General features: G+C 36.2%; 1 protein-coding gene across 3 annotated transcripts in view; it reads right to left on the reverse strand.

Annotated features, from left to right (window-relative positions):
• Nucleotides 1–25690, reverse strand: part of PDE1A (phosphodiesterase 1A) — a 322509-nt gene that overhangs the window by 48926 nt on the left and 247893 nt on the right. For all 3 annotated transcript variants that reach the window (XM_034654817.1, XM_034654816.1, XM_034654818.1), the window contains exons 4-8: nucleotides 24282–24464; nucleotides 17283–17349; nucleotides 15152–15268; nucleotides 14213–14353; nucleotides 6207–6307 (exon numbers count right to left, since the gene is read on the reverse strand). In XM_034654817.1, the coding sequence (XP_034510708.1) occupies nucleotides 6207–6307; nucleotides 14213–14353; nucleotides 15152–15268; nucleotides 17283–17349; nucleotides 24282–24464 (609 nt within the window). The remainder of the gene's footprint in view (nucleotides 1–6206; nucleotides 6308–14212; nucleotides 14354–15151; nucleotides 15269–17282; nucleotides 17350–24281; nucleotides 24465–25690) is intronic.

Genomic DNA, 25690 nt, shown 5'->3' on the forward strand with positions numbered 1-25690 from the left:
TATTTTGCATAACAGTCCCTTATCAGATATATCTTTTACAAATATTTCTCCCACTTTGTGTATAGTCTAATTATTTTGATATTGTCTTTTACAGAGCATAAGTTTTTAATTTTAATGAAGTCCAGCTTATAATTATTTTTTGTGAATTTTGCCTTTAGTGTTGTATCTAAAAATTCATTGCCACATTCAAGATCATCTAGGTTTTCTCTTATGTTAACTTCTAGGAGTTTCATAGTTTTGCATTTTACATTTAGGTCTATCCATTTTGAGTTATTTTTTGTGAGGAGAATAAGGTCTGTGTCTAGATTTATTTTTTTGCATGTTCCGTAGTTTCAGATTCATCTGTTGAAGAGACTAGACTATCTGTGGCCTATTGCATTGCCTTTGCTCCATTATCAAAGATCAGTTGACTATATTTTATGTGTGTCTATTTCTGGGATCTTTCTTCTGTTCCACTGATCTATTTGTTTATTCTTTTACCAATACCATGCTATCTTGACTACTATAGCTTTATAGTGAGTCTTGAAGTTAGACAGCATCAATTCTCCAACCCTGTTCTTCTCTTTCAGTAATGTGTTGGCTATTCTGGGTCTTTTGCCTTCCCACCTAAACTTTAAATCTGCTTGTCAACATCCACAAAATAACTTGTTGGGAGTTGGACTGGGATTGCTTTGAATCTATAGATCAAGTTGAGAAGAACTGACGTCTTGACAATACTGAGTCTTCCTACCATGAACATGAAATATCTCTGCATTGATTTAGTTCTTCTCTGAATTCTGTCATCAGATTTTTGCAGTTTTCCTAATATACATTTTATACATATTTTGTTAGGTTTATACCTAAGTATTTCAATTCTTTGATGCTAATATAAATGATATTGTGATTTTAATTTCAAATTCCACTTGTTCATCACTGGCATATGGGAAAGTGCCTGAATTTTGTGTGCTAACCTTACATTCTGCAAAATTGCTATAATTGCTTATTAGTTTTAGGAATTTTTTTGTCAATTCTTTTGGATTTTCTATATAGATTATCATGTAACTTGCGAACAAAGACAGTTTTATGCTTTCTTTCCCAGTCTCTATACCTTTTGTTTCCTTTCATTGCCTTATTGCATTAACTAGGACTTCCACTATGATGTTAAAAAAAGGTAGTGAGAGAGAACATCCTTGCCTTGTTCCTGACCTTAATGGGAAAGCTTCGAGGTTCTCACTGTTAAGTGTGAGGTTTGTTGTTAGTTTGTTGTATATCTTCTTTATCAAGTTGAGAAAGGTCTCCGTTATTCCTAGTTTGCTGAGCACTTTTATCATGAATGGTGTTGGATTTTGTCAAATGCCTTTTCTGCATTTTGATATGATCATGTGTTTTCCTTCTTTAACATGTTGATATGATGATTTCCTTAATTCACCCATTTGGTCATAGTGCTTAGTTTACTTTAATTATCATAGTTTGAATATACTTATGCCTTTTCCTTACAATTTGTAATCCAGATACCTGTAAGATAATCTAGATATGTCAAACAGAAAAAAAAAATTACCCGATATCCTCATTCAATCGTTGAATGAATCAATCCTTCTGCTGATGAATGAAACCATTCCAGACAGTTGATTACCAACTATTTCCTATTCTCTTGGAATAAAATTATTTTGGATGGAGGGTGGAGGGGATGATGAAAATCATTTGATCTATTTATGATTTTAGTTTTTTTCTCCCTTATGTTGTGATTCAACTTGAATATTTAGCTCCTACAGCATTAAATTAACTGAGAAAACTTTTTAAAAAAACCCAAATTTAAAATGTGTGGTTTACCACCAATTTATAATAAACATTATATTTTGAAATGGTAAATTCATCAAGGGAAGTTTTTGTTTTTCACCTGTCCATATTTCCATATCATTCGAGCAAATAAACTACTTCAAGTAGCATTGTTGAACTTAGTATTCTAGCATAAAGTATGAAATGTTCCAAGCATTCTCAGATCTGTATAATGGAGCCCTGGCTTCTTCCTCTGTCCTCTTCCACAGATCATTTTGCAAGTGTGGAATGGAAGCAGGGCCACTATGTATAATGTATTAAAATGGTAAATCCACTCATATAGGTTGCCAAATTGGAGGCAACAAAAATAGCAAAAGGAAAGTCAAGTTAAAACCTGTGCACCTTTGCTTCCACTTGCCACAATGCACAGACTCTTCATTTTTCCTTCCTTGTAGTAGACATATACTCTATCAGCACTAAAACTACCTCACTAAGACTTACTGTTTTAGGCTTTTCAGTCAGTAGTACTGGTTATAGAACTGACTTTACCACTGAACGTTTACCAAAGAATAGGCAAGGATAAATAAAAGAAAGAACTAAAGAAACCTGGTTTTGGTTGCAAGTAACCTATTTGAGATCTGTATCTAATAATCCACTGAATAAACCAAGCTTTATTATTAATCCAACATAGGGAAAATGGCCTAGGAGGCAGAACAATTACTTCATCTTTTGTTTCTAGAACTGTCATAAAAGTAGAAAAACATATGTAGTTAGCTAATGGTACATAATTCCAAAATAGATTTCTTTTCATCTCAACTATGGCCTAAAAATTGTTTAGCCAATAAAACTCAGTATACAGAAAAGTATACCTGCAAACCTTAAGAGAGAACTGAATATATCTTACCCAAGTATCTCCAGAAGTTCACTCAGATCATGGGAAAACTGACTTGTAAATCATATAACATTTGTATCATCTGGCCTCAAATCTAGCCATGGCAGCATAATTACATGACATGGCTCCAAGTATCACTGTCTTTTACTTTCAGCAGCAGGCAAAGATGTATCTTTGAATCAGATTTAATTGTAGCAAACTATTATGATTTTGTCTCATAAATCCAATAAGATTCTGAGAATAAAGCACCATCTTAATGTTTGAGATGGTCTTTGACTGCTAAGAAAAGAACAAAACTCTAAGCAACATTCAGTATCCATGGTAACAGGTGGCTCAGTATTTTCTTTTCACAAAAAAGAAATTATATCCATTTATTTACACTTTCAAGGATTCCATGAATTATAATGTCTGTATTGAACTCAAATCTAGCATTGTACTATGTTCTAAATTATTTTTTAGTTTGCATTATCCAGCATATAGTTTTCCACATGAGAAAAGCATTCTAAATCCAAATAACAATGAATTATATAAAATGCAATAGAATTATTGATACTTGTAATGTAAGATCTTATTTTTTCTTGGACAAAATGTAAAGGTGATAGAGTTTTGAAAGCACGTTATATTGTTGCATTTATGGTCATTACAACATTTTCATTCATAAAATTTTCAAATTCTTGTATAATTAATCCTTTAAATTGATCCCGGTAGGCAATTATAAGAAAATAAATAAAAGACTAGCCCTTTTCTTCCCTTTATATAGAGAGTTTCTTAATGTAAAGTTGGGGGGAAAATGAATTCTTCTTCCTCCCTCTCCTCTTTCTTTACTCCATTTCTCCTCCTCCTCCCCTTCTTTTTTCTCCATTTTTTTCTCCTTCTCTGCAGTCCAAAGCATATGTAAGTCAGGACTCTTCATCAGTTGTAAATGGATAGTAAGGAGAAAGCTAGGAGTGATGGCCTGACACTGCCGCTGGAGAAGGCTAGTCCATTGCCTTCACTTTTCAGAGTAGAAATAACAAGAAATGTTCATGGGCAACCAATCACTTGCTCCCTTCTCCAATTCCTAAAACTATAGTCCAATACAGGGCCCGGCTCAGTAATAAGCTGTCTTTAATTAAAATCTTACTCATTATGGATTCAATGGATGTTGAAGAGCCTTAGGCAAACAAAAATGATGTGCATGGTCTACCTTTGCTTTGATGTTTGACACAAAAACAGAACAGCTCCCTCTACTCTGCAAATGTGTAGGTTAATAAGATCCTTTTCCCTGACCAGACCTCCAGGTCTGCCTTTTCCCTTCACAGTCTGTCAATTTCAGGGACTCTGGGGATAGACAGAACACCTTCCTCAATATTTCACTGTTGGAATTTCAACTATTCCTCTGTCTCCATCAAGGGGCCATGTTATCTAAGCCTACCCCATTTCAGGCTATAGAAGACTGGAAGGCTCATGTATCTGCCTTGGTCATGGGGTCAGGTTGTATGAGTAGACTGGATTGAGAATGTCCCACTTCTCAGCTTCTCAATTCTGCCACTGTCATCAACTGACTACATCCATACAGATAGGTCATTTCATCTCCTGAGGTCTTTGTTTTCACTTTTTAAATTGTGAGGCCTTGACTAGATGATCCATAATGTGGCTCTGTCACTGTAGTCACTGAAAGCTCTAAAAATGTCTAATCTTTTAATAAAATGTTCCTATGATATCCACATTAAAAATAATTTCCTATAGCTGCAAAATTAATTGTTAGAAATATTGCTATTAAAAAGCAAATGAACAGATCACACAAAAATCTGTACATGAATATTGATAGCCCCTTTATTCATAATCTTTATTTCAAAATTTGGAAGTAACCAAGATATCCTTCATAGGCAAATAAGGAAACAAACTCTGTCACATCCATACAATGGAATATTGTTCACCAATGAAAATGAATGAGCTATCGAGCCATGGAAAGACATGAGGAACCTTAAATGCATATCATTAAGTGAAAGAAACCAGTCTGAGAAGGCTTCATATTGTAGGATTTCAACACTATGACATTTTAGAAAAGGAAAAACCATAAAATATTAACAAAACCAGAGGTTGTCAGGTGTAAGGGGGTAGGAAGGGAGGGAGGAATGAATAGGTGAAGTACAGGGGGTTTTAGGACAGTGAAACTATTGTGTATGATACTATAATGGTGGATACATGGCATTATACATTTGTAAAACCCATACAATGTGTAACTCAAAGACTAAATTCTAATGTGTACTATGGGCTTTAGTTAATAATAATTTATCAGTAGTGGTTCATTATAACAAGTGTAACATACTGATGCAAGATGTTAACAAAAAGGTAAACTGTGGGGGTGGGGAAAGAGAGTATATGGGAACTATGTACTTTCTGTTCAGTTTTTCTATAAATCTAAAACTTCTCTAAGAAATAAAGTCTATTAATTAAAAAAAGAAAAAAACCAAAAAAATAAATTTAGTTTTCCTTTAATAAGCCTGGAGGGTTCTATAGTAGTTCCAGAGAAACATCAGTCTCTCAACTTCCCTCCATCTCAAGCATCTCTGACTAGTGAAAGACTTAGAGAAATGTCAGGATCCTATATATAGAAAGTTGGATCACGATGGGTCCTAGACGCATACTGCCTCCCAGGCACTGAGATCTCTGTGCAACCAAAAAGAACACAGAGCACCTTTCTGTCATGAAATGAATTATGTCACCCCAAAATTCATATGTTGAAGTCTTCACCCCTTGTACTTTAGAATGTGACCGTATTTGGAGATAAGGCATTTGAAGAGGTAATTAAAGTTAAATAAGACTATCAGGGTGTGGCCTAATCCAATATGTGTGATGTTCTCACAAGAAGAAGAAGAGATACCAAGAATGTGTACCCACAGAGAAAAAGCCATGTGAAGACAGTGAGAAGGTGGCCATCTGTAAGTCAAGCAGAGAGGCTTCTACAGAAGCCAAACCTGCTGACACTTCTTGGACTTCTAGACTTCAGAACTGTGAGAAAATATCTGTTATTTAAACTACCCAATCTGTGAATTTGTGATAACAGCCCTAGCAGACAGATATATCTCCACTCTGGTATTTTGATTCTAATAACTGCCATTATTACCATCATTAAAAATCCCATTTTCTAATTATTGTAAATTTAGTACTTCACACTAACCTGGAAATAAGGTTTCTTTGATTTTTTTCAGAAGCACAATTTTATTACTTTCAAATACATAATGATACTAAACTCATGCCTTAAATAATATGTTGTGAGATTCATCTCAGTCAGTAGACGTCTGACTTGTGTGATAGTTCAAAGCATAAGCTCTGGGCAGAGAGAAATTATCTTATGCATTTTTACATTCTTTAAATTGCTAAATATGTCACCAAATATTTATACAGTTTTCTTGATAAATAATTGATTGTAACTTAAGGAATTTTGCTAAAATCCATTAAAACTACTTACTAGACATCTTCACTGTTATTTTTAAATTTTCTTAAAAATAAATAATATGTAGAAAAATAAATTTCAAATTTTAAGTTAGAAAAGTTAATACTTTATATAACTTACCTTGTCTGAATATGGAAGTTGTTTGTGGTTCCTGTATGCTCGTAATCATGAATGGCAGCGGCAAAAACCATTGCTAAAATTTCCAGTTCAGTGAGCCAGTGCTAGTAAATTAAAGAAAGATACTATCATATTTAGAAAGCCGAGGCCATGTTGTATTTCTACAAAAGAGATTTTCTGTGCACCCAGTATAAGTAATCATATAAATATGTTAAATTATTTTTAGTGATTTCAAATACATTTTTTCTTCCTGTTTCACATTCTTTATGCATAATGGAGGCTTCATGAGGTCAATGATTGTTTCACAGCTTGTAAATTCAAAATACAGACATTATAATCTTCCTTGCCAATCAGAAAAGGGAGTAATTTTCTATGATTTAAAAGGTAAACCCTGTGTGGATTTTTGAATTCACAGACTTACAAATTTGGGCTCTCATGAAATCAATTACAGTTTAGTAATTTTTAACATAAGGGTCCATACACCATTAAAATATCTTTAGCTCAACTTTTGTAGAAAACCCTGCTATGAGAAAATTTTCCACCTAAGAGTTGAAAATATTCACTTTGCTCATTAGAGAACTGAACTTCACTTTTATATTTTATATTAAGATTTGTAAGAGTTTCTAAGAATTGACCAGATTTGCTCTTCATAACACACATATCCTGACTGTGCAATTAAACTTAATAATAAAAGATAGAACAAGTGTTTTCACATAAATTCAAACCACCTGCTTCATATACATTGATCTTTCTGTTATCAGTTGGATGGTTTAATAAAATTTCTCTGCTATTATAAGTCTACTCAGATAATTTTGTAGTTTATTCATCACTGAAATTTTACGTAACAGTTTTACTACACTATCCGTTACGGTAACCACAAGTGACCACTTAAATTGAAAATAAATAAAATTAAGTAAAATTAAGTTCACTTTCCCAGGCACAGAAGCCACATCAACTGCTCAATAGTCATGTGGCAAGTAATTACTGTATGGAACAGTGCGGATGCAAAGTGTTTCCATCATCCCAGAAAGTTCTATCAGATAGAGGTACAAGTAGGTGGTACTTGATGGAAAGAATGGAGGATCCCAATGATATGAAGCTTGCTCTTAGTATTCTCATTCCACATACTTGAAACAATTAAGTTGTACAAAGCAACAGAAAAATATAAACTACATACATACTTGATAAAAGGTCACAGAAAAAGACACAATTGAAGGGCAGATAGAATGTCCATTTGGTGGCAGTGATCTTGGAAGAAGGATGGACAAAGTTTAGTGCCTAAATGCAATGTGAGAAACAGATTCTAAGGAGTAAGAGCAAGTGCAGAATGATACTGTAGAGGCCCCTATAGGAGTTGAATCACCAACAGTACAACTGTGTTGGAGAGTCGAGTGGAATGAGAATGGAAGGAGAGTGCAGATTATGGGAAGAGTTGATGGACTACTTTGATTAGAGCTGATGAATCTGGATTTTGTATAAAATGCATGAGGGAGCCATTGTAGGTCCATGAGTCAAAAACAAGAGGTGACAACTGTTGAATTTCATAATTGACAAAGGCATGCTCTTATTAATCTTTGCTCCTCTTCACATAACCTATCATGATAATTGGCACATAGCAGGAACTGCTATGTCTGCTGACTTGAATTTCACCAGTTTTGCATTAGGAGAAGGTAGTAAGGAGTAGTGGAAAGAGACTATGGATATCAGACAATTCTGGTTTTAAATCTTTGTTGACCCTGAGGCAAATAAGTTATTTACCCTCTCAGCCACAGTTCCCATGAAAATAGAATTAGTGATCATTCCCTGTGGAATTTTAAGAGAAGTTTTTAAGTTAATGTATTTACTGTGCCTTTCACAAATCTTGTCATACAGTAAAATACAGAAAAATTGTCATTTTATTGAACTTATTACCTTAAATGCACTGTAGAAGGCATTGAGTCTGGAAAATAATAGTGAGCTAACATACCTTTAGTGATTGCAATTCAAGAATAAATGTCTCACAGCTGGATGACTGAAGCAGAAATGATTTTCAGAACCAATGGGAGTTGATATAACTAGCTATTTTGTGTTTATGGGTGCATTTAATTGTGAGTCATTAAAAGGAAGAATGGCCTCTATTATAGACTGAAGTGGGACTGAGCCTCCAATGTCCCCAATGAGACTGTGGAATTAAACACCATGAAATGAATAGCAATTGAAGTTAAACAAGCTTTTGCACTCCCAGAAACGCATTGTTTTATAAAAAAAAAAAAAATTGATCCTAGAAACAAGTCACCAATTTTCTTAAGTATATCCTATTTTTTTCTAAAGATTTTATTTATTTATTTGAGAGTGCGCATATTGAGTGGATGGGCAGAAGGAGAAGAGAATCTTAAGCAGACTCTTCGCTGATATGGAGCCCAATGCAGGACTCAATCCCAGGACCCTGAGATCATGACCTGAGCCAAAGCCAAGAGTCTGACACTTAATAGACTGTGCCACCCAGGTGCCCCTTATGTATTTCCTATTGATTATATTTAAGATTTACAGATTTAACTGTGATTAAAAAACAGCAATATTTAATATCTACAATAACATAGAATATAAAGCTGCAATTATAAAAAACATTAAATTAGGGCAGCAGAGATGGATTTTAATTATAGATTATCTCATAAGTATTTAAAATTATTATCTTCCTAGCTGTCAAATTGATTATACTTATTTCCTGTTTTTAGTCTCATTATTCTCTGCTTCCCATAAATAGTACTTTCTCCATGAATTCCTCTTATTTATTACCACAGTATAGTCCTAATAATTTTTAACTTATAAAATAGTTTGAGGAGAGTGAAGTGTTGAACTCTCACACTTAATTTAAAAGCATGTCTATTTTGTATTAGTGAAAGTAGAATTTTGGGCTGATTTTTAGTTCCTTAGTTGTTCATTCATTTTACACTGGTTCCAAATGAGAATTTCAACTCAGAAAATGACTGCTTAAATTCATGGATTTTGTAAGTGATTCATGAGAACATGCCAGAAAGAATGAGGCTGAGTCCTATCACTCTTCCCAACTAGCACAGTGGTCAGCACATAACCTACATGCTTCTGATTCCTCATGGGCAGACATAAAGGGTTAAAATGACGAGTCAAGAGCAGTGCAGACACTGTGCTTCATCTAAACCGCAGTGTGCATTTTGCCTAGAGAAATGCCCCGGTAGACTAACTCTAAAATGAGCAGTCCTCAAATTATATCATAGAGTTATGCTGACTGCCATCAATAGTTTTTATAATAATGTCAGAAAGAAAGGAGAAGGAACTAACATTAACTGGACATTTTAGGTAGATGGTCTCTTTTAATCTGTATAGCTATCTTATTTTCCTTTTATGAGATAGATATTTTTATCTTTACTTGGCAGATAACAAAGCTGAATCCTTAAGAATTGAGTCAACCTGCCAAAGGTTACGTAGCTATCAAGTGGCAGAGCAGGAATTCAAACCAAAATCTGATTCCAGGGGCGCCTGGGTGGCAGAGCGGTTAAGCGTCTGCCTTCGGCAGGGTGTGATCCCGGCGTTATGGGATCGAGCCCCACGTCAGGCTCCTCTGCTATGAGCCTGCTTCTTCCTCTCCCACTCCCCCCTGCTTGTGTTCTCTCTCTCGCTGGCTGTCTCTATCTCTGTCTTATAAAAAAAAAAAAAAAAATCTGATTCCAAAGTTTCTGTTCCTTCCGGAGATCACAATATTTCTTCTGTGGATGACAACAGCATTCGTTACTTGAGGGAGGCAATATGCAGAATACATTTTTCTAAGGCTTCAGAAGCAGAATTTCTAGATGGTTTAACTGGGTATGTTGATGGGTAGAAGCTCTAAATGGAGCTTTAAGACTTATGATGTAAATTTCCATATCTGAATTATTCAGTGTGTGTGTGTATGTTTGTGTGTGTGAGAGAGAAAGTGTATGTGTGTATATAAGGTTGGGAGAATTTCAGGTCAGAAAATCACATTGACCTGTTAGTTCCTGGTGTGTCTAAAACAGCATAATTAACAACTCTTTTAGCTAAATTACAGAGTTAGACTCTTTTTTCTCTAGCCCTTTGAATGGGATGACATAGTTTGCTATAATTTATCCAGTACAGAAAGTGAGTGTTACAATAATATTAATACATAATATACATAAAATAATATATGATAAAAATAAATTGATAATTATTTTTGATATTACGATGTGTGTTAATACCTATTATGTTTCAGGAACTAGGTTAGGTGCTTTACATATATGATGTCATTAACTCTTCACTGTCATCCTACAGGATGGTCAGTATTATTAACCACACATTAATGACAAGAAAACCAAGTTAGAGAGTGAGTGATCGAGGTCATGGTAGAGCAGGGTTTCAAACCTATGTCTGATTGCCTTGAAAGCCTGTACTCTTTCCACTCTTCCAAACATTGTTGTCTGAGAAGTTATTTGCAAGAACAGAATTTCCACATAGTTGGTAGAATAGAGACATAGTGGCATATTTTTTGTAAATTGGAGAAAAATTGAGTCATTCCAGAGTGTGGGAGGCTATTCCTGGGTGTGGTCAATGGACTACAATTTTCAAAGGAAATAGATTTCACATCATCTTTCTTTCTTCTACTCTTAATATTAGAACACAGGGTTAGGAGCCTTTAAATGCAAGTGTTCCCTTACAAAGGCCCTCGGAAGATTTCAAATTCAGAGAGACATTTGAAGGTGGCTTGGCAGCATTTGGTGAAGCGATTTGCTCTTTAGCAAATGGATTAAGCTACCCCACACCACTGTCACCTTGGCACAGGGCTACAAGGTAATTGTCAAAGGACAGAGAGAGACAGAGGGTGTACTAGCATCAACTCTCCTCTGCCATGTCCGCTCCCAGGCTGAGGGTATTCTGTGTGGCAGTAACAAACTGAAGGACATTAACTTCATCACAATCCCCTTCAGGCACAGGTCCTCAGAACATTTTGCAGGTGGCAGGCTGCATTAGTCACCTGACAGTTTGGGGCTGCCACTGGAGTGCTCCAGAAGCGCACGGATAAGACTGTCCTGAAATGTCAGGGCTTCAACTAAAACACTGAAGCCAGTGACCCAGTCTTCCCCATATCAAATCCGAGGAGTTTCAGCTAAATGGATATTTCTGTAATACATTTTTTGCTGTTTCAAAGAACCAACACATTCATCTGTGTGAAAATTAATACTCCCCTACCACTACTTTTGTCATCTAAAGAAAAGCTTGTTAAAATAACTTCCCTAAAGCTATCAAGCTGGCTGTGAAACCTAGTTTTGGCAACATAGGCAATAAATTCACAATTCACTTTGCCTTTCCTCTTACCATCTATCATACAATTTCTCATTACTTCCTGTAGTTTAAATGTATTTTCCTGATCTCAGACGACAATGACAGTCTTCCACTAGACTATTTTTGTAATGGCCAAACTAATGGATGAGTAAATAGCCCACTGACACACTGTTGCTGAAGGATGAATGAATCAGAAACCAGTTCCCCAATGAAACCTGCTAAAGTGGAGTGAAGTTCTGTTATGACTGGAAAATTATGGATTATGTGATCTTTACTAATGTCAACTTTCTAGGAGCCATGCCAGGCTGGGCCAGATTTCCCGTCTTCCAGAGAAGTTGGAATGGCTTGTTATATCCGGGAACAAGTCTTCCTCACAAGCCTGGGGGAAAAGTCACATCGTGGATTTGAATTTCCCTATTTACCAATAAAACAGCATCCTTCATCCCTTCAATGTCACCTTTAGAAGAGAGGTTCTGAAGCGAAATAGGAGACTTTATTTGGCTCTCTTTATACTGATAGCAAAAAAAAAAGAAAGAAATGTATGTAAGCAAAATGTATTTTTAAACGATGAAATTTTGGTTACCTCCCAGCATAAAATGGTATATATCTTCTCATTGCATTTCATAATTTAAGTAGATATTTGATTATACTGACGTAGACATTACTTTTCCATTCCATCTTGTTCTGAAGAAACTTAATCACCTCAGTTTCCATTTCAGAGTATCACTTAAATATTTCATTTCTCAGTTAATTTTTTCAAAGCCACAGAATTCAGGAAAGAGGACATACCACACTTAAAGTGAAAACCATCTCACTATCAGATTCAAGACCAAGGCCTTAGAAAGGAAACAGTAAGAAGCTCTAACTAGGAAGAGGCTGAAGTGACTTTTTCAAGGATAATAGCATTTGCGGCTGTCAGGAGGCCAAGAGCTCAAGATACAGCTGTGACAGTGAAGTCTTATTAAAGCAAAGGAACTTTAAAAGAATTCCTGTGTGTGTGTGTTTGTGCACACATGCTAGAAACAATTATAGGTATACTACTTTCTAAAAGCTTATAATATTTTAAAGCTATGTCTTTGCATGCTTGATTTTCTACTTATTATTGTTAACTTCTGCTTCCTCCTTTTATGTGTCAAATCAGAGTCCTGGAAAGAAGAGTGAGTAAGTTCAACCTAGGACCAAGGAAGTCTAGCCATGACTGCATTTGATCTCAGCCAATGGGCACATTCATACCGTAAGTCTATGAAGACCATTTATACCTTACAATAGGAAAACACAAGGTATGAGGTTGACAACACATACAGTTCGGCCTTCTACAAGGTCACAAGGGGCTCATGCTACTGCATAACGGTTTTTGAGATTTCTGCCTCCCCCAAATAGGACTTAACTCCAAAACAGTTTACATTACTTTGTAATTTTGTGGTAGAGTGCCGATTTCTGTTGAACTGGTGGTGAGATTTCAAGAAAATCTTTTATTAAAAGCCTTTCTTAAAAGTTGAGCTCCTAGCCATTAGCCATTATCAGCTGCCAGCTATGCGAATGAACCACCATGGACATCTTGCCCAGTGATGTCCTCAGATGTCTTCAGCTATGGTTGCTAGCTGACTATAAGCCCATCAACAACCTCAAATGAGAACCTGCTAGTTGGGACCCTTGTAACTACAGACCCTTGAGAGTTATTGCTAAGTTGTTGTTTTAAGCCATTAAGTTTTGGAGCAACAGATAATCAAAACATGGGTTAGGAGTGGGATCTGAGCCCAAGGCATTGATGGATATGCAACATTTTGGAAGCAAAAAAAGCTGAAGAAGAGAAGTAAACAATTTCTTCAATCATCATATAAGACACTACTGGATGAACCACTGAAAATGGATTGTATGTATAGCAAACAAAACACTATAGTTTCTTGGGAAAAAATAAAATTAATATGAAAATTTATATAATAAAGTTGAAGAATCATATAACTGTTGTAAGTTTTCAAGATCTTCAGGACAATATACTGTGGCTCTAGGGACTTTGCTTGGGACCAGAGTAGGACTAGTCTCTGGTGTGGACAGATAAGGTATTGAGGATCTCTGGGCCCCAAACAGTATTAATTACATAGATCTGAGTGCCAATGACCCAAAAGAACAGGTGTGTGATTTCTGAAGTCAAAATATATAGGCACTGCATATTATAGGATTTGATGGAACATTCTACTTAAAGGCAATTTAAGGCACCACTTCAGCATAGGCTGACACATGAGGAATCAAGAAGGTACCAAGATTTGGGCATCTCATATGGCCTATACCCCTTTGAACCCACCTCAGTGTGGAATTTTTAGAAGAAAAAGTTGCTCTTTCCTTTTCACTTTCTGGGAGTCACCCTAAACTCTGAGATATTACAGAAATTCCAGGCAGAGTCAGAATTCCTAACATTTACTTGTTGTTGTCCTAGGATTGCATTGCTGAATCTTTTATTTACTTATTCACTGATTCATTTATATACAAAGAAGAGGAAGGAGAATTTGGAAAAATTCACATAAATAATTTCCCAAATCCCTATTAGGATTTGATTGTGATTATGAATAACTCATTAACCCTCAAAAATCCAAAAGATCATCACTTATAATACTCCTGTGGGTATTGAAAGGACAATGGCAATGTGGGACAATGGCAATGTAGGAGAAAGGAATTTGATGTTACAAACTAACAAACTTCAGTAATAAAAACTTTCTTACCATGATACCTGTATGAAGCATTATGTAATGCACAGTTTGAGTGACATCAGCTGCATGAATCAAATTGTGATAAGGATTTTTGTATTTGCTGTAACCAACTTCTAAACCTTCTGCAAAGGAAATTAGGCAAGAAACAGGAATCTGCAAAAAGTAATAATTATGATTATATTTTGACTAAAATAGTAGCACTAATCAACATGAACACAACGTTTGGGGTGGGACACAATTGTGTCAGATGTGGGCAGCAGTTTTTTGAGGTTAAATGTAGGCTGTTCTGAAAAACTATTTCATTAACCTGTTAGCTTTCAATCCTAAGAAAGATTGTAACCCCCAGCTGTTATAACTAAGATAGATGAACTAACATTCTTACCCATATTGTCGTCTTTAAATGTTTGTATCTTTCAGAGTCAAGACAGAAGGCTACTGCTTAAAAGGGTAAAATTCCCAGTTACAATTGGTCATGTCTAGTTTTTCTATCTGTAATACAAGGGATTAAAATAAATGACCTCCCAGTACTTCTAGCTCTAAAATTTCCGTCATTCCACTGGTGATGATGAAAGGTACAGGTTGCAGAATGCTCAGAAATCTGGATCAAATCTGCTGTTTAAATGGCTCTAAAATGAAATTAATTAAAAGCCCTTTCATCTCAGTTTAAGAAAAGCTGCCAAGAAAGGTTCAATTTGTGTTTTAGGAACACAGGAGATCATATTTTTTAAAAACATTGTAATGAGGCTACAATGGCCTCATGATCTCCGTGTGGATATATGTCAGTGAGTTGTGGAAAATGGCTATATCATGTGGTGAACTCATCACCCTAGTTCTGTGACCTGCCAACTAGAAACATAAAATGCATTGATTAATGACTCGATGTTCTGCATTTTCATTCTTATTCAGATAACTAATTCTAAGAGCATTTCATTTTTGTTCCATGTTTCTGACCTTGAAACGATTGATAAGATCATATCTGGTAAACAGTTCATAAATCATAAACTTCAGACTGTGTTCTCCACTTGCTTCATTTAAAGCAAATACATCAAAAGACCATTTATCAACGTCCTGTAAAAAAAAAAGAGTAAATACTTTAGATGGCAATATGATATAGTTGTTTCTTTCTATGAAAAATTCTTGGAGAGATCAGGCATTATAGATTTACCAGGTTACGTTTTGATTTAGAACATCAGACTAAATTTATATGACAGAGCCACTTAGTATCCATGGGATCACAAAAGTGAGGCCATAATGTGTAATGTAAGTTTTAAAATCTTCCCCCAATCCCAAAGTTATCAAACTTGATGTAATAAACCTGATAACACTATAATACTGATCTTATTCTCAATCTCTCTACAAATTCATGCCATAAATCACTTGCCCAGAGTGGGCTTCATTTTAAGGTAGAATTATGGGTTATGAGGGTGGTATCAATGGAGGGATAAGGGAAAGTAGCTCCAACTTCTCTTTCTCACCCACTACATTCTACATGGTTTGAAATTCCACCCTAAGAGTTCATTCTTTGATTTAAAGCTTTGATATTTTATGTCTGCTTTTAAGTATATTTCACCTTATTACTCACTCTAACCTTGGCTGATTCATTTATACTTTCCTCCAGGGACAGATGGAAAGGAAAAGGAAGTGAGTCTTTTGATTGAGGAGAAGGAGGAGGAAAGTAATTATAGCATTTCAGGCGATTCCCTAGGGAAGTGGTCAGACATATAGGGAAACACATACATACCCTTGGAAAAAATCCACTGACAGTGGGAGAGTAAGCAATGAGAGCTATGCCAAACCATTCCAGCTACCTCATGATTTTTGTTTTAGGTAATTCCAGGATGAAAACTTGCGGAGGGGTTCACAAAATGGACTTCTAACAAGTGAAATCAGTCCTATACACTAAGGAGGTTTTCACATAAAGAGGGAGCTCCAATACTAAATAAATCACTGAAATTTTAAAAAATTTGAAGAAATACAACAGTTTTAATGATTATTAGACACTCTTAGTAAAGTGTGTGTTTACATACACACAGCAGGTTTAGTATTGAATAGGGCAACCTTAAAATTGTGCATTAATTTTAAATTTGAGCTGGGATTATTTAGAACTTCATTCATTTAATACATTTTTACAGAAGACAATGATCTGTACTATAACGTGCTGAAACTAAACTGAGAATCTGATAAATAGTATTTAAACAGTCTCTTTTAAAAATACTGCTTTTGAAAATGGTGATAACAGCTTCAAATGGTATTTTTAATCACTTGAAAACACCAAGGAGATATTTTTTGATTTGCTCGTATGCCTTTGTTAAATTCCTTGCATTTGGCCCTGATTTGATCCCCAAACACTTGCTTTATCTGTTTGTAAATTTAAAATCTCCGAAGGTTGTGTTAGAAGACATTTTACCATCAGTAAAGCTTGAATGAGGCCAACAAATCTTTTATCAAATTCCAAAGCTAACACAAGAATTAGTTCAGATTGTTAGGAGGCTGCTATTTACAGTTCCTGTCAGGGGTTTCCCATTGAGTAAAAGGTTAGTTCTCCACTTTGGGGGACTTTTATCAACAATGATGATTCACATTTATAAACTACTGCAGATGCTTCACTGAGGACAAATAAGACAAGAAGGTATCTCAGGAAGTAAGAACTATTTAACTAAAAATATTCTTTACTGGTGATATTTCCTTCCTTAACCTGTTAATTTGTACATTTTCTCTATACTATATTTTAGAAAAGTGTCTACTTTCTCTCATACTAAAATACTGTGTTGGTTTCTAAAGGTTATTAAAATTTTTAAAAAAAGTAATATTTGTGCTCATAGTTGACAAAATCAAAATCTCACAAGATCCAAGGAGTAATTAATATCCTATAATGTGACATCAGTTAGTGTAAATCAATCCTCATATAAGTCTACAATGAGTCATGATTTGGAACTTATGACACGTTGTAAATGGCTACAATATTTTTCACGTACCAATACATATGCTGTATCAAAGACCTATTCTCATTTTCGCCCAGCCATTTTAAGAAGATTTGAAAACATGACTATTTAAAAAATTAAAATAACTGAAATTATTTCACCTTTAATGTTACGATGACAGCTTCTGGATATACCAAACCAACCATGTGATAGGATTTTCTGTACATTCTGAAAAAGAAAAATAAGTGTATATATAAGACTCATTTATTCAAAGTTTTCAACTATTTTAAATATAAGGGGAAAGATTACTTTTGGCATGTTCACTTTTTATCATTAGTTACAGGCTCTCTTTGTAGCAACAATGATAACTATGGTCACCATTTATTGAGAACTACAATGTGACATATGTTAATATGAATTCGTCTACACACAAGCACCCTACTAAGTCAATATGATTGACATCTTTTTCTTTGCTTCATCCTATTAAAAGAGACTGTCCTTTGTATGTGCAACAAAGCTTTCGGGCATATCATCATATCAATGACGGAATATTCTTGCTTTGCATCCATTTATGTGCCAAAATTTTTGGTCTTGAAGCTGAATGTCATCAAAATATTTCCTTTATGGATTTCTTTCTTCTTCTTCTTCTTCTTTTAATAAAATGGAAATTAGAGAATATGTAGTATCATCAGAATTTACACAGCTTCCTTTTTTAAAGTTAAAAATATTAGGGCAGACCATATTGACAAAAATTGCTGAAGTTTGTTCAAACCGTCACTTAATAAAAATTAAGAAACATTATGCAGAACAAAGTTATTTCCATTTTTATAATAGCACCAGTGGAAGTATTTTTATTAATTAGTAATTTGCCGGGCCTTCTGATGGGCAACGAAAATGACATAAACCAAATATATGAAACTCTTCCGTTAGTTCATGAGACAAGAAAACCAATGTGATACCCCAATGCATAGGAATAGCATAAACTTTTATTCAGAACTGGAAGATACATGGTTCATCTAAAAAGTCTTGGGAAGAAAGAATTAACTATGAATCATGTCCCTTCATTTCCAAATTGTTAGTCCATTGGCAAGCTACATTCCTAGACTATACTGTTGTAACTTCTCCCAAAATGCCTGAACAAAGTCATAATTTAATGATTACATCATTAATTTATATGAGGGAGGTCAATATAAGAAATAGTCATTTGGAAAATATTTTGCAATTTCATAAAACCACTACAGAACACACTAACCTTTTTTTTTAAGATTTTTTTAAAAAAAATTTATTTATTTATTCTACAGAGATAGAGACAGCCAGCGAGAGAGGGAACACAAGCAGGGGGAGTGAGAGGAAGAAGCAGGCTCATAGCGGAGGAGCCCGATGTGGGGCTTGATCCCATAACGCTGGGATCATGCCCTGAGCCGAAGGCAGACGCTTAACCACTGTGCCACCCAGGCGCCCCTTTTTCTTAAGATTTTAAAAATTTATTTGTTTTAGAGAGAGAGAGAGTGAGAGCACAAGCAGGAGGGGCAGAGGGAGAGGGAGGGAGAATCTTAAGCAGACTCCGCATTGAGTACTGAGCCTGAGGCAGGACTCGCTTTCTTGACCCTGAGATCATGACCTAAGCCAAAATGAAGAATCAGACACTTGACTGGATGAGCCCCCCAGGCACCCATAGACACTAACCTTTTTGATTCAACGTACCTTATGTCTTAAAAATCCGTAAGACATATTACTTAGTTTCTATGTAAAACCTCTCTCTTAAAGATAATAAATGCCAAATAATTCACGTTTCTCTCTCCTTCTTAAAGGTTTATTTATTTATTTGAGAATGCCAGCTGGGGTAGGGGTGGAGGGAGAGGGAGACAAGCAGACTCCCGCTGGGCAGGAAGCCTGATGCGGGGCTCCATCCCAGGCCCTGAGCCAAAAGCCAAGAGATGGTCACTTAACCAACTGAGCCACCCAGGCACCCCTCATGTTTCTCTTTTTAATCTTGACTTCTTGAAAGCTCAGAATTAAAATATTGCATTTATATATATCTCTAGTCTAGGCTTTCTTGATAAAATATTTCCCCATTTTATCACAGAGACTTATTACTTCATTCCACTATTTCCATTTAATGTTTATTTTAAATGACTCTAAATAATTTTTGAATATGGGTAATAGGTTATAATAAAAAATTATCCTTATTCTCTCTCTTGGAAGATTTCAGAGCATTTTTTAAATAAAAATACATTAATTAGTCCATTGAGATAGGCATAATTATTGTAGTCTTGCAGGGCAAGGAAATTAGTAATTGCACTATAAAAGACCCAGAGAATAATTATTGTCAATAATGATATTTAGCTCTTTTGGGGTTTTTTTGGGACAACAGTATTTTCCATTTTTGTAGTCATTATTACTAAAAAATGGAGAGACGGGAAACAAAAGGATAATGGACTAGGAAAATAAGGTCAATACTATGATCAGGAGTAAGAAATTTAAAAAATTAAGTAACTTTCAATCCGTGTGACTTCATGGCACAGAAAGGCAGTAGGATGTAGCAAAGAGAAGACATACTTATTTACTTATTTGACAGAGAGAGAGAGAGAGACAGCCAGCGAGACAGAGAACACAAGTAGAGGGAGTGGGAGAGGAAGAAGCAGGCTCCCAATGGAGCAGGGAGCCCGATGCAAGGCTCGATCCCGGGAACCTGGGATCACACCCTGAGCCGAAGGCAGACGCTTAACGACTGAGCCACCCAGGCATCCCAGAAGACATGCTTTAGGGGCGCCTGGGTGGCACAGCGGTTAAGCGTCTGCCTTCGGCTCAGGGCGTGATCCTGGCGTTGTGGGATCGAGCCCCACATCAGGCTCCTCCGCTATGAGCCTGCTTCTTCCTCTCCCACTCCCCTGCTTGTGTTCCCTCCCTCGCTGGCTGTCTCTATCTCCATTGAATAAATAAATAAAATTAAAAAAAAAAAGACATGCTTTAAATCTCAGACTAGCCACTCACTAGCTATGTGATCTTTGTAAAACTATTTAATGTCACTCATCTGTAAAATGAGGATAATTATAAACTTTCCGTGAAGAGTGAATGATATAAATGCCTAGCATAATATAATAAATGCTCAATACAAGAAAGCCATTATTAAATTAACGTTACTGTTCTCACTACTATGCAGCCACTGCTGTTGGCTACAATTCTTACGTTCTTCGGGGTGACCTGGGCTCTGTGGGAACTCTGGTGCTGATCTCTCAGACCTAGAATAGGTTTGAGGAATGAATGTCTGTGTGCATTCTCATTACATGGAATATACAGCAAGACCAAGAAGATTATCCTTCTGAGGAAATGGAGGAACTTACCCATTATCTTTTCTAATCCTATAATCGGGAATAAAATATTAGGACAAAAAAATGAGGATGACTGGGATTGGAATCCGTGTGGGGGAAACTTTAATACAGCTGTCTCACACTTGAGTAAATAGCTGATATATTACAAGTTGCTGAAAAAGAACAATGAATTTCCTGGGCTCCTGCAGGTGGTGAAAGTCCAACTGGAAATATGGTGAATTATTTTTGGAAGTTTTTACTAGAGTTGCAATGTATAATTCAAAAACTCAAAACCCCCACAAAAACCAAAAACTATCTTATGTCAGACACTGCATTAGGTAAGAGACCAGTGGCGAACAAGAAAAAGACCGTTGCTGCTTCCGTGAGGCTTACTGAACAGTGAAGAGGGGCAATAAATAAAAAATACATGATTACAAACAGCACTCAGTGCTGTGAGGTAAACCACTGGTCAGGGTAGACAAAGTGATGAACACTGTACAGAGTGGTCAGGGAAGGCATCTGGGAAGACAGGAAGCGCCAGCCATGGGCAAGGGCAGGGAAAATCTTTGGTAGAGGGCATAACAGGATTAATGGTCTCAAGGGGAGAAAGAGTTAGGGATGTTCATGGGGTCGAAATCAGAGCAATATTCAGTCAAAATGAAGGTAGCATTTGATGAAGCAAGGAGGTAAAAAGGTGCCGAATCCTGCAAAACCACGATGCCGAAGTTGCACTTAATACCAAGTAAATGCAAAACCATCAGATGGTTTTAAGCTTAGGAGTGACAGGGACTAATTTATATTTTAAAACATCACTGTAAAACGACTTGTTTGGAGAGGGCAGTTGAGGAAGTGGGGGCCCAACTGGAAAGCTATTGTCATATTTTTTTTCTTTTTTTTTTTTTCAAAGATTTATTTATTTGACAGAGAGAGATAGGCAGTGAGAGAGGGAACACAAGCAGGGGGAGTGGGAGAGGAAGAAGCAGGCTCCTAGCGGAGGAGCCTGATGTGGGGCTCGATCCCAGAACGCCGGGATCACGCACTGAGCCAAAGGCAGACGCTTAACAACTGAGCCACCCAGGCGCCCCATACTGTCATATTTCTGATGGCAGATGACAGAGCTGGAGACTGGGGTTGAGGAGGGGAGATGGGAAAGTGAGCAGATTCGAGGTATGTCTGGGTAATGAATTACCAGGACCTGAGGAGTCATGGAGTCTTGGGAGGGAAGACTTGAGAGAATACTCAGGAAGGCTTTTTAATTTTCAAAATTGAAGATGATTATCTTTGAAAATTCAAGATAAACATATGCCCCTATTTTTATGTACCTACTAATGGGGATACAAGAGTAATCAAAGAGATTTCATTTCCATATGTGTGTTAACATACTGATTTCTTCAAGGCTGCTTGCTAATTTAGTTCAAGAATATTTGATATTTCTACAAGCCATTAAATATTTTATGTAGCATATGAAAAAAAGAAAATTTAGCATATCAATATATTTTACAGAGATGTTAATCTTTTACTGGATGGAAATAGAAATTTACTCCCACGGTTTGCATCCTTTTTAGTTTGCCAAGTTCTACAATATTTTCTTTAAAAAGACAAAATATACATTCTTTCAGCAAATCACACATATTCTTTTTTATCGTGATTCTCTCACTGACTTTCTGAACTACAATTGAGATATTTTTGATTTGGTGTTAATGAAAATCAATAACTGTCATACACTTTCCTAAGTTGTTTTTAAAAAATGGCAATATGGTTATAGATATTCTTTCTCTCTAGCCCTGCTTCCCTGTTGCAGACTTCTGGTCCCACCTGGCAGAATTGGGACTACTTTGTGCATCTTATAAGGGGGTGTGGGTATCACCTCACCACACTAATCAAATTGCTTATTATGAAGATTCTTTTATCAAAGCCAATTAAATATGGTTAATAAATACTCAAAATAATTTAAATAATCACTAAGTGGTTGTTATCATTGACAGTAGAGGCAGAAAACAAGTGATTTCAAGCTTTATGTGTTGTAGTTATATTTTTAAATGACATCAAATACTTTTTTTTTATTATTATGTTAGTCACCGTTCAGTACATCATTAGTTTTTGATGTAGTGTTCCACGATTCATTATTTGCATACAATACCCAGTGCTGATTGCAACACATGCCCTCCTTAATACCCGTCATTGGGCTATCCCATCCTCCCACCGCCTCCCCTCTGAAACCCTCAGTTTGTTTCCCGGAGTCCATAGTCTCTCGTGGTTCGTCACCCCTTTGATTTCCCTCCCTTCAGTTTTCCCTTCCTTCCCCTAATGCCCTCTGTGCTATTGTTTATGTTCCACATATGAGTGAAAACATATGATAATTGTCTTTCTTTGCTTGACTTATTTCACTTAGCATAATCCCCTCCAGTTCCATCGATGTCGATGCAAATGGTGGGTTTCATCCTTTCTGATGGCTGAGTAATAATCCATTGTATATATGAACCACATCTTCTTTATCCATTCATCTGTTGAAGGGCATCAAATACTTCTTGCAACACATTCTCATTTACATTTTTAGAAACCCAAATGTGTTTCCTATTGTTCCTTTAACAGAGGAAAATTAAAGTGTATACTGTTCATTAGAAATAATAACTAGGGGCACCTGGGTGGCACAGCGGTTAAGCTTCTGCCTTCGGCTCAGGGCGTGATCCCGGCGTTATGGGATCGAGCCCCACATCAGGCTCTTCCTCTAGGAGCCTGCTTCTTCCTCTCCCACTCCCCCTGCTTGTGTTCCCTCTCTCACTGGCTGTCTCTATCTCTGTCAAGTAAATAAATAAAATCTTAAAAAAAAAAAAGAAATAATAACTAGAGATATCAGAAGATGAAAAATGATGTGGTCTTTCTTAAATTTAAGTACATTGACAAAAAAAATTCTCCCTCAATTTTATTAGTTTAAAAAATGTTTCATCTTTTTATATATAATTTAACTAGTTTTCAAAATTGTCAAATGTAACGTGTTTATTTCAAGTATTTTCTTTAGTTTTAATTCTGGAACATCTTGTTTTACATAAACTGTATTCTTAAGGGCTACACAAATATAAAATTAGGCCACATTAACATGTATTTCACGTGAGAAACTATAGTGATTTGATTTGGTGCTTCTAGGGGCCATCAAGTATTCCTTGCTTCAGTGACATAAATGTCAAAAAACTCTTCAGAAGCAGACATAAGGAGATTTTCTCCCACAATGGAAAGATGGTCCTTTCACTTTAATGCAGAGAAAGGTCTATTTGACTTTAGTATGCAGTATAGAATTTGTTTTATGAAATGTTACATTTTATTCAGGTAAAATTAGTTGTGTAATATATGAATGTGCTAGGATTTTTTAAACAGTTGCTTACAAAGGTATATTTGAGGGCACTGGCGATTCAAAAGTCTTTGCTTTTAGTCTTTTCTTTTTTTAAAATATTTTATTTATTTATTTGCGAGAGAGAGCTAGAGAGAGAGAGAGCGAACCAGCAGAGGAAGAGTAGCGGGAGAGGGAGAAGCAGATTACCCACTGAGGAGGGAGCCTGATGTGGGACCCTATCCCAGGACCCTGGGATCACAACCCGAGTGGAAGGCAGACACTTAACCAACTGAGCCTCCCAGGCGCCCCAGTCTTTAGAAAGAAATAAAAATAATAAACTCAGGATAAAACATTTTTGTTTAGGCAATTTCATTACAAAGTTGTAAATTTGCTCATTCTGGGTATACTTATAATTAAAGTTTTCCTCAACAAGTAAAATATTTGACTCATAACTTTGACATGATAAGTAATCTCCTGCTTTCCAAATTTTATTATCTTGAGATACTAACAATTTCACTTACCTTTCCACAAAAATTCCAGCTTGAACAGCATGCACAATGCTTCGAAATTTTGGTTTTTCCTCAGATTTCTTTTTCATCATCCCCATTTTCCGTGTGAAGGTGGATGCCAACCAGTCCCGTACTTCTGATGGGACTGAATCTGTCTGAATATCGCTGAGCTCATCTTCGGTATCCAGCAGTCTTCTACAAAAATTTATACCAATTAAACTTTAGGAAAAAGTGAAGAAAACACTGATAACAGACATTGCAATAGGATTGAAAATACAGCAAATCACTCTCTGATCATCCCTTAATATGAGCTACTTAAAAAAAAGAAAAATGATTGGATTAACATTTGAAAAGCTCTGAATTTCTCAACTTGATCGTCTTCTGAAGGCAAGCACAAACGGACTTGAGCATTTGAAGCTTCCCAATGAACTAGTGAGATACCTGTCTGGAGATATCAATTCACATACTATTCGAGTAATGAATAGAACTAAAATAAAGAAGAGAGTTCATCAACAGATGTGTGTTATTAAAGGAGGCAACTGGAGTGGAAAGAAAACAGGGAATAGAAGCTACTGAAGTCATCTTGTATCTACTAATCTTGCATATGTGTAATGCAGCTAGCACAGGCCGCTTGCAGAAGGCCTTGGAGTCTACAAAAGTCATTCACATGTGCTATTTCATTTGAGTGCTATCTCTAAATATTAGGAAAATAATAAAGTACTCTAAAAGGTATTCATTCTGAGATCAACATCACAGATTAAAAAGTGAAGAACAAAAGATAAATGGATGATTTTGAAAGCTCATTTTAGGTAACAGAGCCCCCAGAAGTTCAAGAGAAACACCCTGAGTTAAGTGCAGATGCTGTCTTGAGTGTGGAAATCAGGCGTGTTTAGAACTGCTGGCCGATGAAATCAACTACATGAGGGGGGAAGTGAACAGGAAGTGAAAACACTGCATTGTCCCTGTCCTCTAGAAGCTCCAGATAGACCACACTCACTGGATTGATGGGTGGAGTACCTGCCAGTAAGGCTGGTCAGCTCCAGTGATCCAGAACTTCCTAAAGGTCTGAACTGGGAAGACAGTGTGAAAGGCTCCCCACAAATGATAAATAACACACGACAGAGCGACTGAGCTTTGCCTCCGGGAAGAACACAGGCCACCTCTGTCTGTCGCTTGACTTTGTTATTTCTGTGTCAGCGCACAAATTTAATAACTCAGAGCTATTTTTAGCACACTTTAGTTTTGGCTTTGGGGTTCCATTCGCTTAGGCGATCCTCTTTGTACAGAGTGAAGCCCAAGGATCATAAGCTTATGGAAGGAAGCCAGAATGACAGCATGTGTTAAAGCCTCCAGAACAAGTCACACCATCTTGAGAAGGCAGGGACCAAGGAAAGGGCAAAATATGTAGAAAGCCCACTCAC

The sequence above is a fragment of the Ailuropoda melanoleuca genome, chromosome 2, assembly GCF_002007445.2.
Source record: "Ailuropoda melanoleuca isolate Jingjing chromosome 2, ASM200744v2, whole genome shotgun sequence".
Classification (NCBI taxonomy): Eukaryota; Metazoa; Chordata; class Mammalia; order Carnivora; family Ursidae; genus Ailuropoda; species Ailuropoda melanoleuca.